Consider the following 18,748-nt stretch of genomic DNA (forward strand, 5'->3'; position numbering starts at 1 on the left):
CCCTGATAGACTCTTCTTTCTGTGACAGCGATGACTTCTATGAAAAGACTGAAGAATGCAATCAAAAAATAATTAGGATTATCAGGCTAATTGCTGCATACATTTTCTAATGCTAATAGCGATATGAAACACTAACTGTTGTTTACTGTGGGATGAATATTTAAACTTGTCAAGCAAGAGAAGCGGAGAAAAAAAATAATGTTTTTTTTCCACTTGGAAGAGATGCCAACTGCAGACGCACGTACATTGCAACATTTTAATTTTTAAAATGAAATTGGCACCCTATTAATACAAAGACACAGAAACTCCATATGTGAAAAATTGCAAAATATATGTTCACAGTACCCTCAGAGCATAGCATTCAAACACAGTTCAAAACCCCTCAAAACAGGCTTGAATACCATGAAATATTAACAAATATATGTGTTTCTTTTAATTAGCCTTTTCCTGTTCCTGTTTTTAGGGTTCATATTTACAGGCTTCTTTCTGTCAACTAGAAAGGTTTAAAAATTAACTCTTTTTCAAATGTAAAATGATATTCTCATCAATTTAGAGAAATCCAGGAATAAGAACTTCAAAAATACCAGCCTAAAATTGTGAAAGTTGGCAGCACTGCAATCAAAAAAACTTCTGAAAGTATTACATGCCCGTTTACATTTTTCCCTTTTCTACTGAGCAACGGTGATGATATTCGTTTACCAAAAAAATGATTGCAACAGGTTGCAAATATTTAACACAGTTTTGAGCTGTAGCCACATTCATAGTTCAGCTGAAGTAAGTTTAGAATCAACAGCAAAAAGCTGAAGTTACTCTAGGATGTAAGGCTAAGTACATATGTATATGCTGAAGATCTGGACTACCAGCTATCACTGCAGAACACAGACTGCAGAAGTAACATTCAAAGCCTATTAAGAACATGACATTAAACAGTAAATTAGCTAGAGTAACAGAAAATCAGAGAACAGAGGACTTATGGGTTGTCCACTTTGCCTCTTCATGTCATCTGCTATACCGCAGCTTATTACGAGAATATATAAATACAAGAATTGTAAATCAGTACTTACTTTATGTAATAAATAACCTTTCTGTATAAATTATGAAAATACAGCTACAGTAAAATCAGTGCAAAAATGATCAAAATGTACTGAAGGAACACTGAATCCTGCCTGCCAGAACGTGCATCATAAAACATCCATATTTCATCTACTGCATCATACGCTGACAAGAATTAAAAAATGCACAATGCACATTGCTAACTGCGCCATTCTGAAATTACCGCTATTTACAATGTAAGACAAATGAGATTAAATATATGCACATGTTATTTAAACTGCACACTTCATTCTTTCTCATTATTTTACTGAATTTTATAAAACTTCCTCTTCCCTAATTGATACTTTGAATGGAAGTTGCCCTCACGAGTCCATATTTGCACGAGCAGCCTTTTTGGAATTAAGAAAGTTCTTTTTCTTTTTCCTTGGATAATTATGCAAAGAAACTATTGGATCACTTGGCTCACGGAACAAAAATACCTTCTCCCCTGTGTCTAACAGCTCTATGGCTTCAGCAGTTGCAGTGTCCAAAGGAACAGGTAGATCAGACTGTTCCATAGGAGGATGTGTAGGCGAACATCCAAGATGGATGAATGATGCTTTTTCCAAGAGGGCAAGTTGCTTCTTCTTTATCAAGCTACATTAATGAAAAAAATTGAATTGAAAAATCAAAACTTGGGGAAAAAAAGCGTAGTTTCCTATATCATATCCTGACATAGAAGTAGTGACTTTGGAAGCTAAAGAAAATCATATTTCAACAGACAGAATTGTAATTTCCATTCCAATCCCCAACAATTTACGTATCATTTTATGAGATACAAAATTGCATAAGGAAAGATAACCTTATAATAAATAACCATAGGGAATATGGGCAATATCTACAAAAAATGTGTGAATTTTGTGGATATGTATGGAAAAGTCTTTTTAGGCATTTACTATTATTGCTTACTATGTGCCAATATGTTGTAGGAAACACAAGCACCAAACAGCAGAACAGTGTCAGAAAAGGCGTATATATGAACTTATTTTCTGATTTCTAATGTATATAAGAGGAACCTTTGGAGATGAAATGAAGTATAAAAAAAAAAAAAATCATACGTTTCTTCCTGTTTTCTCCTCACCTGTCTTTTCTCTTGTTTAGAGAAGGCATCTTTTCCAAACTTCTGTTTATCAGATCTTGCCTTACTTTCTTCTCGAGTGCTTGCCACAACTCTTGGTTCTTCCTGAAGGAGCAGGAAAGAAAAAAATTCCCAGCAGCAAATCCCCAAATATACACACTTCCCTCCCCTTTCTGATTTTAGCTACCAAACCCATGACAGTAATACCATGAAGACAGTCAGTAAGAGCAGTCAAGTATTTTTGCTGCCCTGCCACAAATCATTTAAATCAGCTAAGATCACACCTCAGGCCATGGTCCCAAGGACCCTTATCTATTCCTTGACAACTCACGTCTGACAACTAGAGGGCCCAGTGCCACAACATCTGCTTTTCTCCCCTTCCCATGTCATGGCAGGGAGTTGGGAGCGAGGGTCCCAGAGCACCTCTCAGTATTAGGTGCACAGCTATTCAGCTGGTCTTAACAGGGATAAACTGGAGGGATGAAGGCTCTGGGAGACTACCTGTCTCTGTGAGTATAGGGAAAAAACAGTGGCCACTTGGGACTTTAGTAATGAACTACAAAGGGACAGGCATCTGCAGGTTGAAACTTCCACTATTAGAAAGGAGGACCTCCTTTATATCTTTAGGAGCTATAGACACCTGAAATCTGGTGTGCTATGAATATTACAAATACAAAAAGCTGGAATGAAAATAATTTTAGTAAGTTTTAATAAACTCCAATTAAATTCAATAGAAAGAAAATCATCAGAACAAGACTTATAAATCTAGAAAATAACCGTTTGATTAATAAAGTTATAAAATTTATTAAATTTTTTATCAATCAATTTATTATAGTTAAAATATTTCACTTACCCCACAAAAATATTTCAAAAGGAAACTTATGCACCTGTGAATTTTTCTATTGCTGTCAATTTGCTTGTCCAGCAAATAAATACATATACGTGTAAAGCAATAATCTTCTCTTGCAATCGTCTACCAAAATATATCACACTTACTTTTTCTTACAGCTGCCAGACTCATCTGCATTACTGTCACCTTCAGCAACACCATCTGAATATTTACTGATGGAATTGAGGACAGAAAGAACCTCACTTTGTGAGCTGGAGGGCAGCAACAAGTTCAGGATCCTGTGCAACATCCCCATTGGTACCCTTGTCAGTTTAGCTAAATAACCTGCCAGTCGGAGCTCCTAGAGGATTAATGAGTAGAAAAGAGATAAATTTAGCATTGAAAATAAAAAAAGTGTTAGCGAATTTTAATTACTATCATTAAAGAATTATTCATTATAGAAACAAAAAGTATTACTGAAAATCATGTTAGTGGTGACAGTTTTGGTGTCAAGTGGTCATAGTCCCAGGCTCACTGCTTCTACCCAGATTGGCCCATATTATGTATTGGTTGAAATAGTTGTCTATTTCATTCTGGATATAGGCAATGTAAATCTTAAACAACCAGTTGACCCTGGCATATGTGCTTAGGGCATGCACTCAATGCCCTTCTGTTGGAAAAAATCACAATGCAACCATATTCTAGCATGTCAGGTTTAGTTACTTTATGGATTGTACTATTATAAAGAAATGCTTTCAAGATAGTAATGAAGTGATTCCTTGGTCTGTAAAATTAGGGGAAAACAAATAGCCTCTGAAAGCTAATGGCAACATTTACGTGTTGCCATCGTTGAGCATTTCATTGTTCAGCCTCTCCTAACACCAGATTCTCAGAGAACAGCTTGTAACATTTGTTAAGAGGTAAAGGAAACATCTGTTTTTGTTTTGGTGGGTTTTTTTTTTCCATACGTCCTCTCTTTTCTTGCCCAAATGTCAGTGGTAAAGCATACTCACAGAGTGTTCAAATAGACTAAGTTCAAATTTAGTTGTTCCCTAGACAATCACCCAGCCCCATTTCCTGCCCCACTCCAAACACCAAAACCCTGTTGTTATTTTCTGCTCTGCTGTCAAAACTACTGTGTCCCCAGGGCTGTTTCTGTGGATTTCTCATGCGTATCAAATATCAAAACTCTACAATATATTGAGAGCTGCATGGAAAGAAAAAAGTAGAGGAAATGAAAGCAAGTTAAATGCCTCAAAGAATGCCAGAAAAACGCTGTTGTAGTCTCTTCAAACCAAACGCTTATCTCAGGTAACCGAAGTCAGGTAAAATGTGCCAAACATTCAAGATGACTCACGACAGCTGAGTCACCTCCGCTCTGTAGACCCTCCTCTTAGTATTGATGGGGCAGAGGACTACAAAGCCCATGTCACATAAAAACCCCACAAAGTCCCACCATGCAGGAAGACAGCTGATTTCTTTGTCCACAGTGGATTCAAAATGTCACAGCAAATATTTGACCTCTGCCTCTTTTTTGCATGACAAATTTTCAGAGGAGTGAATACACCTAGGAAATCCTTGTATTAAGTAAATCTTTGTCCTTGAAAGAAGCCATTTCACCAAAAGGATGCTCTGTAAAGGACAATTCTTTCTGCTACATCCATGTAAAACCAAACAAAGCAATCACCGCCAAAGCAGCCCTAACCCAAATTCAGACAGCCACACAAAATAAGGAAATCAATCAACCTCCTCCTCCCGTAACTGTTCTCCAAGCAGAGAACTCCTCTCCAAAAGGCAGGAAAACTAGCCACTTCCCAAAGTTTCCTGGGCTCTTCAGTGTTGTTACAGGATTTCCATGGAAACTACTGAGATACTAGAATGAACACATGAACGAAATCCTAAAATTGATGAGAGATTAGTAAGTTGACATGGCATCTAGAACATCCAATATTTTCACCCTAAACAGGCACCAAAGTTAGGCAAAAGAGATGTCTGTTCAGGCTACTTAGGGCAAGAAATTATTCGTTTCTTCTCTGGAGAGGAACGTAAATAAGAGCTTAAATCTTAATACGCACACTTAAGTTTAATTTCTATAGTTGTATACAGACTGTATTGTACTTTTGGTCTTTAAAAACTGTTCTAGAAACTTACAAAAAACAACATTAAGTGAGAGTAAAAAGGACACATCTGTGATCTATTCTGCCCTTTTCAGCTAAATTGTCTCAGGACCTTTAACTCAGTAATTTATATCTGGATGGTCAAAACATCATGACTTCAGTACTGCTTTCCTCTGTAATAGTTTCCTCTTTTACATGTTCTTTTCTCCTCTCTGACCCCTACCTTTCTGCATCAAGTATAATTTGGACTGAGAGGCAACCCTTAAAGCTTTTCTAACACAGTAGAATTCACGATTAAGTAATCCTGCAAGGTGCCACAATGCTGTCAGCAGCACCAAAAGTGGCACAGGCACCCACCAGCCAGATGCGTTTCGGATATGTGTGGCAAAGGGAGTGCTGATGTGTGAACATGCACCAGCAGTGAGCAGCACTTTCAGATGCTCACAGGCACCTAGACCAGCTTGCAGAAGCGGGAAGGAGAAGGGAATGTGCATGCAAACACAGGAATGGTCACACTAGTCAAACCAAAAGCCCTCTGGCCTGGAATGAGTTTGATTCTTCACGTATATTATATGGTAAGGTACCACAAAGATTAGGAATTCACTTTTTTCATAACATCTAATGGATACAAAAGCTACTTGCGCCACCAATAACCTCATTTGTATTCTCTGAATTTGGTCAAAATAAAACCAGGAATTAACTGTAGTTTAGAAACAGCAGAATTACTTGTAAGTATTTGGACTGAGCAGTGTGTATTTAAACAACTAATGCAAGAATCAATGAACTCAATCCATGCTGTGTTTCAAACTTACTTTGCTGTTTCCACATGACAGTCTGCCTGCATCATCTGTTGTCTCTAAAATGCAACTAGTGTACCTGGGGCTATAGCTATGAGCTGATTTAAAAGTAACTTCTCAGCCAGAGGCTTATGATCCTGAACTCACTATCATTCAAGCAAATCTCTTATTGACCTAGATACGCCTCTATAAGGATGTAGGAAATGTAGGAAAGTAAAACTTAACTGGTTTTCCAGAGAGGGCTGCATCCACAGTTCTGGAAATTAGTCTAAAGGGGAAAATCCTCTTTAAAGAAAAGAATGAGTGTAAGCTACAGAGGTACAACAGCTATAGTTTGCTAATACTTGCCAATAGAATGTGTTCTCTAAAGTGTAAGAAAACAGGAGGAAAAAAGATTTTAAAAAATCAGCTCACAGGATACGCACATCTGAAAGCAGGAACATGTTAGTTACACTGTGAGCCTTAATAAATTAATAAATTACTATTCTACTAAGCACATCTTTACAGTTGAATTAAGAGTAGTCAGGTTTGGAATTATAATTGGAGTTATGTTATTATACTTGCTAAGAACAGAAATTTTGTTTTGTATTATCTGCAGGGTAAATATGTATAGGTTTTATGGAATTTCAATAAGGTATGTCCCAGAATATCTCTGGGCTACACTTCATATAAATAAATATAAATAGAAAAACCCCAATGGTATATCTAATGCATATTTACATAAATTAAGTATTTCTTCAGGGGATCTTATGAACTAAACATAGAGCACAGTCCCCCAAGTATACACTGAACAGTGTGTCCAGTTTTTTAAGTGCAGCGAGGTGACAGTGATGCTCTTGAATCTCTGTCTTCAAGATGTCAAAATCTGTAATTTTCAAGGGTCATTATTCACCTGCTAGTGTGCTAAGAGGACTGGGTACTGTGAAAATATGACATACTCTGTTTGCATGCATCTGTAATCTGCAAAACATGATTTTAACCTCTCAACTTGCAGAATACATGCCATGCTTTTCAGATGCTCTTTCACAATATATCTGTGCCAAAAAAAGCCAACAACCATCACAGGAAGACAATTAAATTGTCAACAACTTAAGCAACATTTCTACCTATGCTGTAGAAAAGCAACCTGTAGCTTCCCCCCAGTCGAGTGGTATGATCTTTGGGAATGCAGGACAAGGAGTGTCAGTATTATCAAACTTGCTAGGACAGAAACAAGCTACAATAACATGTAAAACCAGCATTCTCCTGGTTAGTCCCGTGCAGTCTCATGATAAATACGATTAACACTTCCAAACAAAAGAGAGCAATGCCTTTGAACTGAAACGCTAAGAAAAGAGCCAAGGTCTCTTGGGAAAGGGTTCCCTTCAAAATGATTCACAGCCAGCAGCAGCAGCACTCAGCCACCAGGTCTGTCTCTCTTCGCTTCCACCAAGTCCTACACACCTGCTTCAGCATTCATCTTAACATGCCACACATCTTGAATTCATGCCTTCATGAAAGAGGTAGACGCTGAGGCTCTATCAGAGACAACCAAACTCAAGGGCAGTAGAAAAACAATTCACAACATCCTTTGCAAAGTAAGAACTCTTCTGCTGAGCAGCTGGCTTGTTACATGCACCTTCTTCCTACCCTTCTATGCCCAGGAGCATGGCAAGCTAAGAACCACAACATGAGATTAATGCACTATTCATGCACTCTTTTAACAGTTCCCACTTAGTGATTGTTTTTGCCAGCTCATGAAATTGCTAAATAAACACTGAACAAGGTCCCAGCCATTCCTTCAATTAGTCCAAGTTTGCAAGGCTAGAGCAGATTTAAAAGCACTGAAATTAAACTATGAAAATGGTCTTGGTAGTGCTAATCTGGAGGAGTTGGTCTGTGCTGTTTCAAGCCTCTATACTGGCCAGCATTTCTGGATGCAGCATATTTTGTCAGATAAATATATAATGAACTAGGGGGATTAAAAAAAAAAAGTATAAAAAGAATTCCCAAGACTATGGTCCACCAAGACTAATGACTTAAACCACAGTAGTAGAGAGAAAGATCAGCAAAACCCAAAGGACCTTCAAAGCATTTTCAATTTTTACATCTGTTCTGATGTGTATTTACCACTGATTTTGAATGGAGTTTATTTTATGTAAGACTTATCTTATATTTATCATATTGAAAATGTAGCTGAAGCACTGTATGCTTTAGCAAAATAATTCACACAAGCCTGTTAACTCCTTACCTGTATTACAAAAAAACCCAGGAACGCTAAACAGGACAAAAAAATCATCTTTTCTCCTAGAAAAGTGTTCTGAAATCTTGAATTATTAGGCAAACTGCAACTACAAATGGGCAAATAAAGCATCGAATTTAATATCACCTGTGAAAAGAGTTATAGCTGTCACTCCTCATGTCACTGTTCCACAACTGACTGAATAACTGAAAATAGTGACTGCCTCATCAGCACTATGCAAGTCATTTTAAAGGAGTATAAATGAATACATATAAAGTTTAAAGTTATAAAGATATAATCAGATTAAAACTGGCCATCATGCCAATATTTATGTCATAAGTACCCTACAAAGGCCTGCAGCAGAAATTTTTAGCAGTGTCAGCAGGATGCTGTTTCTGTGAAGTCCCCATAAAATGTTAGGAGCTCTATGTGCAGTAGGCCATGGGGGCAGAAAACACAGTGAGAAGGAGGTGAAGGCTGGAACGGAATTCAGGAGTTCCTGATAGCCATATCCACTTACAATACACCGGACTGTCAAGGCCAACATGGTGGCAAGATGGTTTGAAAAAAAGCCATTGCAACAGGAAAAAAACCTCCCACCCGCCAACAAACAAAAAAAAAAACACAAAGAGGAAAATAACAACAACAACAACAATAACAATAACCAAAACTAAGGGAAAAAATAGCTTGGACTTAAAATGAGAAGGCTGGTAACAATGGTCATGACCTCCTCAGCCAACACCTTCAAATGTTACACTCTGCAAGACACACCAGAACGGGGTTTTGGTGTTCATATTATTATGCCCAGAGGATAGGATGCTCTTGGAAAGTGTAAGACAAGGTTTGAATTCCCACTCTTCCTGATTTAATTCACTAGCACAAAGTGAGATCTTCCATTCCAGGACAGCAGCTCAGCTATCAGGCTGCCAGATATTCAGAAGCAAGTCTCTTCCAGCAAGCCTCGTGGAAGGATTCTGCTCTGAATGGAGCCCACAAGAGGCAGAGACTGAAGTGATTATCACAATCCTGTCAGCTGTAGCAGTTCCTGATGCAAATTCCTTACCCAAATCAGAGTAAGGAACTGAAAACATGCGCTACCTTCCAGGTGAATCTCCCAACACAGTTGTAATATACAGGAGTCTCACTCCAATTCTTCATGAGAGCAGCTGACCTCAAATAGCAATCTAACTCAGGAGAGGACAAAGAGTTCAGAAAACTGAGCAGAAACAAGCTGAGAGACAGGAAGAGCTGAGAGACCCTTAGTCTAAGTGGTCCCTCCTTGGCTTGCTGGCCTCTGAAGCTCCCAATTTATGCTACAGGTGACTGCAACCACTCCTGTCCCTGACAGGCAAGATACTTGGATGTGAAAAGCTGCAACACCAAGTCTCTTTTCTGATGCTAGCTACATATCTCAACCAAGGGCTGCAGATAAAATTTGGGGACAACGGTGATTCATTTTTAATGCCTTTTGTGGCACTGACAGGCAGCCAACAGACAGCAAATTACCTGAAGAGGTGATGCTCTTTTTGGAAACAATATGTGCAATACTAGAAAATTTAACTAGCAGTCCTTCTATCATTTAGTTTTGTAACACAATCAATGCAAATCCTTTCTAACACTGATTAAAGCCTAAACAAAACCCTTGTCTCATTACATGGATATCAGACTGTAAATCTGTCTGTAAACCAGAAACTCAGGCAATTTAGTTTCCTCCACAGAATGAAATGCAACAGGACAACCCCCGGAAAGGATTTGTAAGTGAACAGAAAGAAGTATAACTCAATAAAATTCAATAGGCTCAAAGTAGGTCAGAATTAACTGAAGTGAATGATAATACAGGCTATGAACACCAGAACTGGTAGTGACTATTAGCAGAACTGGATCCAAATACATCTGTAATGGTTCCCAAAAAAGCAAGAAAACCTGATTTCCGGATACAGCTGTAATTTAAACTTGGAAGCTTTGTTCAATTTCATGCTTACCTGACTATAAAGTGCCAAAAATGCATCCATTTCTATATTTTCCAGGAGATCTTCAAGCACTGCGCAATTCCATTGCTCATCTCTCAAGCTGAAGTGAAAGACAGAATTAACATTGAAATCTTCCCAGGCGCAATGACTGTATTATAGGAAACAATATCTGAAAGTCATCCATTCAGGAAGCATATCTTTCTGTCAGCCAAGTTGGGTGAGCAGCATAACTTCTAAAATAAGCCAACTTCTCCTTTCTCCCCTGAACCACCAAGCAAACATTAGAGCAGAATCTAAGGCTATGGTCTTACACACAATTCAAATCTGGAATTGCTCCAAGGCAACATGATTCAACCTGTCCCCATCCTCTTCTTTAAATTTCATCACCACACTTTATGGCAAGTTGTGGATCTTTCTGTTTCTGGAATGTAACAGTAAACAGTTAACTTCCTCACTACTGGTGGTCTGTTTTGTTTCTGGACCAAATCATGAAGCCATCCTTATGTCACCTGGGAGAAGTACAAAATTTGTTTCTTCCATTATGTTTTCAGGTAAAGACTAGTTGCAGTTTCTTTGAAGGCTTCACTGATATATCTCTACAGTAGTATCCACAAGCCAGTAACCTATCTGCTCTTCTAGTGACTCTCTACTTCTGCAACAGGAGAGTCATTAATCTACATCGAGTAGAGCTCCAGCCCTTTCAGAATTAAAACAGACATAAGCCTGCAATAACTCCACTCAAACCCTATCAAAGCCTTTTTTAATATATCAGCTATTTCACAGAAAACCCTCTTTGTAATGGAAAGCACCCTCTCAGGATCTTACATGAACCTTGAAACGTGGTAGGCTTTTAATACTGTGCAATACACATGGAAATGTAATTTCTAACTCCTGTAACCCTAATGTAATACAATACTTTGCAATTTTGAAAATTATCACCCATTTTCGCTAGGCAACTTTCACGACAAGACAGATATTTCTATATACCTCCCAAGAGGCTTTTTTTTTTTTTGTCACTGATATCTTTACTTAAAAACTGGCCAGGGAAAAGTGAAATTGAGCCTGTCTCTGAGAATAATTTATATATCCCATCAAAAATGATTGTGTGACAGGGAATTCAGTCTACAGTGTGACAGTGGAGATGGAAATTCAATTTAAATTGTCTCAGCTACTTTCTCTGACCCCAGCAGATCAGGTTTCATTGAAGTCCCTACCTATCTTCCTGGGAGACAAAGGAACAGGATTAAAATTCTTTTTCTCCTTGCTGCTAAGGAGTATTGCTATTTTGCCACTGTCCCTGTCAAGAAATGGTGACTGCCTGCAACACATCGCAATCTGTATGTAACTAAGTTGTTATTATTTCCTGTTTCTTATTTCAATATTCCCAAGACTCCTCACGTATACTCTCGGCCACATCACAAAAATGCACTGTTCATAGATGTATAGTCCCTCCCCAACACAGCAGAACATTTAGGCTGCTGTTTCTCCGTGATATCTTATGGTCTAAAAGGACCGCAGTAACTTAGTAAAACCTAAGATCAAAGCACTTACCTTTGCTGGTGCAGATTTGTAAGTTGCCTACATTTATTCATGGCCTGTCTTAGCAGAACTGTCACCTGTCTGTCTGCATTCGTTTCCACAGCTTCACTTGAAAGTCCCAATCCATCCGGAGTCCACCTCTGCCTACTCATTAGATGCTGCTGCTGCTGCTGAGTTGACTCCTTATGCAACATCTCGTACTCCAGCTTCCTGTCAAGTTCTTCAATCTCCTAGAGGTTGAAAACATATAATGATAAAAAGTCATAATTTAACCTGGAAGAACAAATTTCATTTGGAGTGAAGAGAAAAGATGGTATCAGGATTTCTGATATTGGTTTATTCATTTCCCATTCTACCCAGCCACTTGCGGTCATTACCCTTTCCAATCCATTGCATGGCTTCACTAAACATGACTTGCACGCTATGAATATCAGAACAATGCTGAAAGATATGAGTCAATTTTCATTGTGTTAAAGGTTGATGCTCTCTGAAACCTTCCACTGTAGAGGACATCTAGAAAGTACGCTACCAGCATGGCTGAGATCCAAACAAAAGAATGGCACCATTAGAATTCATCTATAAGCTGCATAAAGCCACTGAAACAGCTTGAGAAACTCTGACTAGTTTTAGTTATACTGAATCAACAGCTAATATCAAAAAGGTTTGAAGTTAAAAATAATTCACATTTAGTGTGATAAAATTAGGGTTAAAATACAATGCTCTAAAAATCAAAGGGTTGAAACCTGAAGTCTTAAGTGGACTGGATCCCTCAATGCCAAAGATCTCTCTTTGGCCAAAGAGTCAAACTAGACATCACAAAGGTGGCTTCATATTCCAGTTTTCCAATGTCGTTGTCTGACCTCAAGCTTTAAGTTGCTTAGTATCTCAGTGCCCTACTTCCTAACCTGTACCTTGGAGAAAATGCTTAATTTTCATCTATTCCTCCACCTCATCAGCTGTATTCAGACTACAGATTCATTGGAGCATGGTGTCTCCAAATAAGCGTCTGCTCCCTGGTCAGCAAGATTAGACTTTGGAGCTTAGATTCACTTTCCTAAGACCAGAACTGAGTATTAAGTTGTTATCTCTAAGGGGATGAAGCAAATTCACATATAGCCAGATATGTTTGTTTCACTGATCGGCAAAACTATCACTGATGTCATCAGCATTAAGGAATCCTGTGTAATGTGATATATTTGTTTTAAAGTAACAGGTGTTAAAATTTGCCAGCTAGTGAGACAAAGGAGTTGGACAAAAACACAGCAAGAGAGAGAGAGGTTTGATCACCAGGAAACAGTCCCTGTAAACCAAGCCTAAAAGGCACTTTAAACAATGCCTAAAATAATTTTTTTCCCCAAAACAGGGCTCAACTCAGTTCTTGCACACTGAATAAAGAATCCAGTGTTAGCTACTCTAGGTCTCTCTTCTGCCTCTCCTTCAATTCTTTTTCTTCATCTGTTCAAGGACAGAGAAGCTAAAAGCAATCTCTTTGCAAAGCCCCCTTACACTTAGCACCTAAAAGGCAATAATTCCAGATTAAATTAGTTTTAATACTCTATCTACATACAACTTTCACTACTTCCTACAGATCCAATCCAAATTTAAGCAAAACTGGAAGCGTTTAAGCATTCTAACTGCCACTCTCAGAGAAACTGTAGAGATGACAGCATTAAAATTTAACCAGGAGTTTTCACAGCAATAGCTGTCTAACGATGCCCTCTAGCAAAGAGGTTTTGCTCTTAAAAACCCATTTTGTTTGTTCTACTCCAGTGCTCTCCCAAGCCTCACTTGGATGGTTCCAAATAGCAGATGTAACAAAAAATAATCCTTATGAATACAGAGCACTGAAGTATTAAAAAAGGATTAGAAAACTGGCACATACCAAGTATGTAATAAATATGATGAAGGGAAGAGGCCTTTCCAAAGTTTCTACTATTTAAACTGCATGACTGTGCTTGGAGGGAGATAAGACAGGTAGGAGGCTGTATAAATATAATCTCTAAAAACGCAATGATTGAAGCATATCATGTGGCTGTGGATTTTACTATATGGATAGCACTATAACATGAACAGTTTTGTAACAGAGTCATGACTATTTACACACTATCCCAGTCATGACTCACAATCACTTCCCAACTGTCTTCCTTGCAATCATTAAAAATTTAATATTAATTAGCCACAAAAATACTGCTCTTTCTGCCTGTAGATCTCTGGATCCTACTATAATAAAAATAAATAATAATACATAATCTTCCCTGGCTCTAATACTTTCCTTCTCTTTACTTTTACTGAGTGCATTAAAGTGCACATAACCACAGAAATTAAAGGCTGGACCACCAGGAACTGCAAACCAGCACAGCTAAATCAAAGTCGAATAAGCTACTGTGATAGTTGCTGTCTCCTAACATGAATTTCTCCTTTTCACAACTTCATTACTTACAGGATTATGTGCTTCTAAAATCTGAATACATTCCAATTTTGACAGGGTTTTTGACGTGCTCAGTTGTTCAAAGAGCAAAGCTTGAATGCTTATGATAGCAGTATACAGTTCCAGCGTTTTGGATTTTTTAACAGTCTTCTGAAAGGCTAAAGAAGCAATATACTCTCCAAGTTTATTTTCCAGATCACGCAGCTGACACTCTTTCTCAAGCAGCAACTCATACTTAACCTAAAAAATACCAAAACACAAAAGATAACAAGATTAACAGAAAATGTGACATGCATGCTCATGATTTTACTGCTCTGGAACTAACAAGCAGGATTAAAGTAGCAAAGAAATCAATGCTGTTATCTTATAATGTAATACATTGTTTTAGAAAGTGCTTTTAACATTAAATTCCAAGCTTTTACTGTGTTTAAGTGATCAAAAAAAATTACTACAGTAAGGTCAGATATTTCAAAGAGATCAGGCTTTGTTTTAGGGTAGTCATAACTAATATTAAATACTAACCTAAAATTGAGGGTCTATATAATTTTTAATATAAATAAAAACTAAAAATAGAAATAAACCTATGCTTACCCATGTGATTGGTTAAATGGGAAGATAAAATACATCCTTCTGTTTAGCAAAAATACAAAATTTATAGAAAGACTATATTTAGTTTCAAATCGGCAACTGACTGTTAATATTGACCAATGAAATTCAACCTACTATTCTTTAAGCAAATAACCAAAAATCTTCATATATAAAACAAAGTTAAACTGTAAATCAAGAGTCTACTGGTAATGGATATCAAACAAGATTAAAAGTGGATTGAATGGACATCAAACAGGATTAAATTAAAATGATTTAACTCAACAACCATGTTGCTGCCACACATCTGATGGGACATTCACAGAAATTATCCAAGGGTGAAAGGCAAGCACGGCGCGTGCAAGCACATGACCAAATGCAACGTGACTGATGAGCTCTCCATGCTATACCCCTGACATTCACCACCAGTGATATTGCCACTGTGACCATTTTTCTGCAGGTCAATGTGGATAGTAGCCAGCTGTAACTACCCGTCTTAGATGCTTCCATCTGAGCTTGTCACTCTACGCTCCCTTTATAGACAAAGAAAAGGAAAAGGCACTTCTTGGTACGTTTTGTATCCTGAGAAATGTTTTTCCACTGATGTATAAGTGTGGATGCTAGGTTAGACATTGATGGCTACGCTGCGTATCTAACATTTGGGCAGCTGAATCCTCAAAGACACTAAATAATTATCAATTTGGTTTTATTCTCTCTCCCTGTATTACCCACATGGGCCCAGAAATTGGATTGTAAGAGAGAAAAGACACAGAGAGAGAAAGCACATGCAACCACAAGAGCTCCAACTCCACTGCTTGGTGTTGGTATCAACTGCTGCCCTACACACCGGATTTAGAATAAAGCTAAGCACAGAAACAGCCCATCTGTACACTGCTGGGTATCAGAGGGCAGGGTTTTTCCTCACTCCATCTCTAAATTCTCTTTTGGTCCTGACAAATCTAATCTGATAGGTTTCACAGCGTACCAAAAAAAAAAAAATGTTTTCAGAAATCAGCATTTTCAGATGTTTCCAGTATTACATATTTTAACAGCAATGCTCAAGTAACTACTGCCTGTGACAGAATGGAAGAACCACAGCCATCAAAGGAGGCATCTCAAAAACTTTTAAATAACTTTGGTTAAGTTTACTATCACTGTGTCACCTGAGACCAAGTACTCACATTTGCATTTTATGGAAAAGTATTCAGCCCATCAAGTCTGGCCTCTATCTTAAAGAGCAGGCAGAGATGAACATCCGTATTTAATTGAGATGTGTACATGGTCAGTATCGTAGCACGGCAGGCATCCTGTGGTATGCCTTTATACATGCAGTCTTTATTTCTCTACAGTTTTACCAGTCTATAAAATAAGAATAATGAAGACCAACAGTATTTGTCCTGCAAGTGTGAACTGCAACACTATAAAGGTCAACTGGAGTCTTTAGACACTGTACAACTTCCCATTGGCACAAGACCTGATTTTGCCCCTCAGATTACCTTTGCAAATAGAGATGGTATGTACTCAAGACATTAAAACCTTATGAGCTTTCTATTCATGCTTATCAGAATTACACATTATTGACTCTATTCAGGATTAGCTTTAAAGGAGCATTTAAGGAGACTTCGCCAACTTTTTAGATCCCTAAGATGATAAATATTTAACATAAAGCCCACGAATTTTCTCTGGAAATTTTACTGATAAGGGACCTGCTAAGAGTGATTGTGTATCATCAAATTCTATTACCCAGTAGATAGAACTAAATTTAAAATGTGATTTGGAACCACATATGCTTGTGATATTCTCATTCATGCTCATGTGTTATTCTCCAAAGTCTCCACTACATCATCTAGAATGTCCTTGAATGCAAGAGATGGAAAGTTACCTTCAGAAAGTATTTCCTACTAACATGAATTAAGCTAATTACAACACGAGTAAGAAATCATCCTACAGACACAAAGTACAGGCAAGATTCATTTTCTTGATATCTTTAACAAATCTCCACCTTAAAAGACAGTGTCTCTCAACATTACTGTTAATCTAACAAATTGATCTTGAATAATGTAGGTGTGTGACACTAAATAATAAGTAAGCATATAAGTTACAAATAAAAATAGAGGATATTTGAGTTAGGAGGAGAATTCAACTCAGATATTATACTCAAAATATGGTAACGAAAATGATAAAAACCAAGCTGTTATTTTTGAACATGGGAGGCAGAGATCTCCAGTGAAAAGCAAAAGAGATGGCCAAAATTAGAGTTTATGGAAAAAGAGCTGAGCTGCCTTCCAGTACTTGTTCAAAAAAAGTAGGTAACATTTACCTTAGGATAAATCCAGAAATACCCATTGCTTGTTTCTATGTTTCAGTTTTCAGTAGGAAAAAATTCAATAATAATAACAGTAATAGTTTTTTATATCTATCATCTACGTTCTTTGCAGGAAGGCAAGAAACCTATTAAAGTGAATTTGAGGCCTTTTGTTTTCTGTAGAATGCTTTTTACTGAAAAGCAAGTAACTTTAGCATCTCCCATTTAAGCTCACAGTCCAGCAATTCACAGGCATTCAAAGGTGTACACTGTACTCCAGCAGCACTGATCGGAAATCAGAGATAAAAACTTCCACAGAACATCCTGCCAATCATGACTTTGATATAGATTGCACAAAACAGCCAATCCCACCCTAATTCAGCTTTTTGGGGGAGTTTGTTTGTTTGATTTGGTTTATTTATTTTGTCAAAGCAAATTTATTTTCAAAATCCAAAGTGTTACTTCAAGATATCCTTATGAGCCAGTGACATAAGACTAAGGCCTAGAAGCAAGACTATTCTACACTTCAATGCCAAGGCAAATATTTAAAACAAAAAAAATTAAAAAAAAAAAATAAAATTCTTTCTTCAAAAGCCTGTGCACAAGACTAATTTCTCAAATAAGACTCAAGGATTTTTTTCTGAATTGTTATACTACTGATCACTGTGACACAAGACAATGTTCTCAAAAGCAATTAGCAATTTTCAGAGCCATACTGTCTGACTGTCCAATTTTTTAAGGTCTCAGTTGTGAAGTTTCCACTGACTTGCCCTCACCCCTCTTTTTGGCAGTGAAAGTTGTTGCACTCTGAGGTGATTCTTAGAAGATGGAATGGAAGTGAGTCCTCAAAAGTAAAACACACGTGTTGACAAATACCAGAAGAGATAGCTTCTAAAGGAAGGCAATGAATTTATATCCAATTCAGCCAGCCACTTAATACTTCACCAACAACAGCTGCTATCTAGCAAGGTGTTCAGGGAGATGCATCACTACAGCAGACACCACTTTAAGGGGCAATTCATGTTAGAAATGAACCAGGTTGGACAGCTAATGCCACAGGTCACCTTTCAAAACTTTGGCAACGTTGAATTTTGAGTCTACTTAGAAGCAGGAAAATGAAGATGGATGAGAACCACCAATGTTTTTGTCACAAAAGACTAAATTATTTATATTATGATTTTCATTACAACAGCACCCATTCAAGGAATGGAAAAAAAAATTCAAGCAGACCTACCTGACTAGAAGCAAACAGGTCCATTTTCAAAAGAACTAATGCTTTAGAGTCTACGTGATGCTCCCTATTCAAGGTATTAGGGCAGCTTCTTAACTAATAGAAATTATTACAACACTACTAAGCTTGAATGAGTTATGACAACATACACACACTGAAGAGCTGGTCCTTCTTTTCTTCCATCTTTTATTTATATGTCTAAGATACTTCCTGTGAGAATACACATATTTTTACAATATCTCAAAAAAGGGGAAAATATATGCTTGAGGTACGATTTGTTTTTATATAACACAAAATGAATAAGTGAAGGCTGCCTTTGTGGTTTAGGAACAGGATGTGCTATAAATCTTTAAAAATGCAGATAAAAAAATTACACAGCAATGTTTTGACAGGTGTGTTCACACAACTGAATTTAAAGTTTGCTTCTTTCTTCACAGGAGGATCAGTTTCAGACACAAGGATTTTAAATGAATTATACATATATGAAATCTGGGGATAGATGAATGAATAATGAATAGATGAATGAGTAAATGAGTGATCACCTTTAGTGTAAGTT

At 37.4% G+C, this 18,748-nt stretch overlaps 1 protein-coding gene across 5 annotated transcripts in view; it reads right to left on the reverse strand.

Annotated features, from left to right (window-relative positions):
* Positions 1-242: 242 nt before the first annotated feature.
* Positions 243-18,748, reverse strand: part of EVC2 (EvC ciliary complex subunit 2) — a 79,946-nt gene continuing 61,440 nt past the window's right edge. For all 5 annotated transcript variants that reach the window (XM_069793801.1, XM_069793810.1, XM_069793795.1 and 2 more), the window contains exons 17-22: positions 14,084-14,311; positions 11,656-11,873; positions 10,117-10,204; positions 3,167-3,360; positions 2,174-2,275; positions 243-1,689 (exon numbers count right to left, since the gene is read on the reverse strand). In XM_069793801.1, the coding sequence (XP_069649902.1) occupies positions 1,416-1,689; positions 2,174-2,275; positions 3,167-3,360; positions 10,117-10,204; positions 11,656-11,873; positions 14,084-14,311 (1,104 nt within the window). In that variant the 3' untranslated portion in view covers positions 243-1,415. The remainder of the gene's footprint in view (positions 1,690-2,173; positions 2,276-3,166; positions 3,361-10,116; positions 10,205-11,655; positions 11,874-14,083; positions 14,312-18,748) is intronic.

The sequence above is a fragment of the Haliaeetus albicilla genome, chromosome 1 (genome assembly GCF_947461875.1).
Source record: "Haliaeetus albicilla chromosome 1, bHalAlb1.1, whole genome shotgun sequence".
NCBI classification, from domain to species: domain Eukaryota; kingdom Metazoa; phylum Chordata; class Aves; order Accipitriformes; family Accipitridae; genus Haliaeetus; species Haliaeetus albicilla.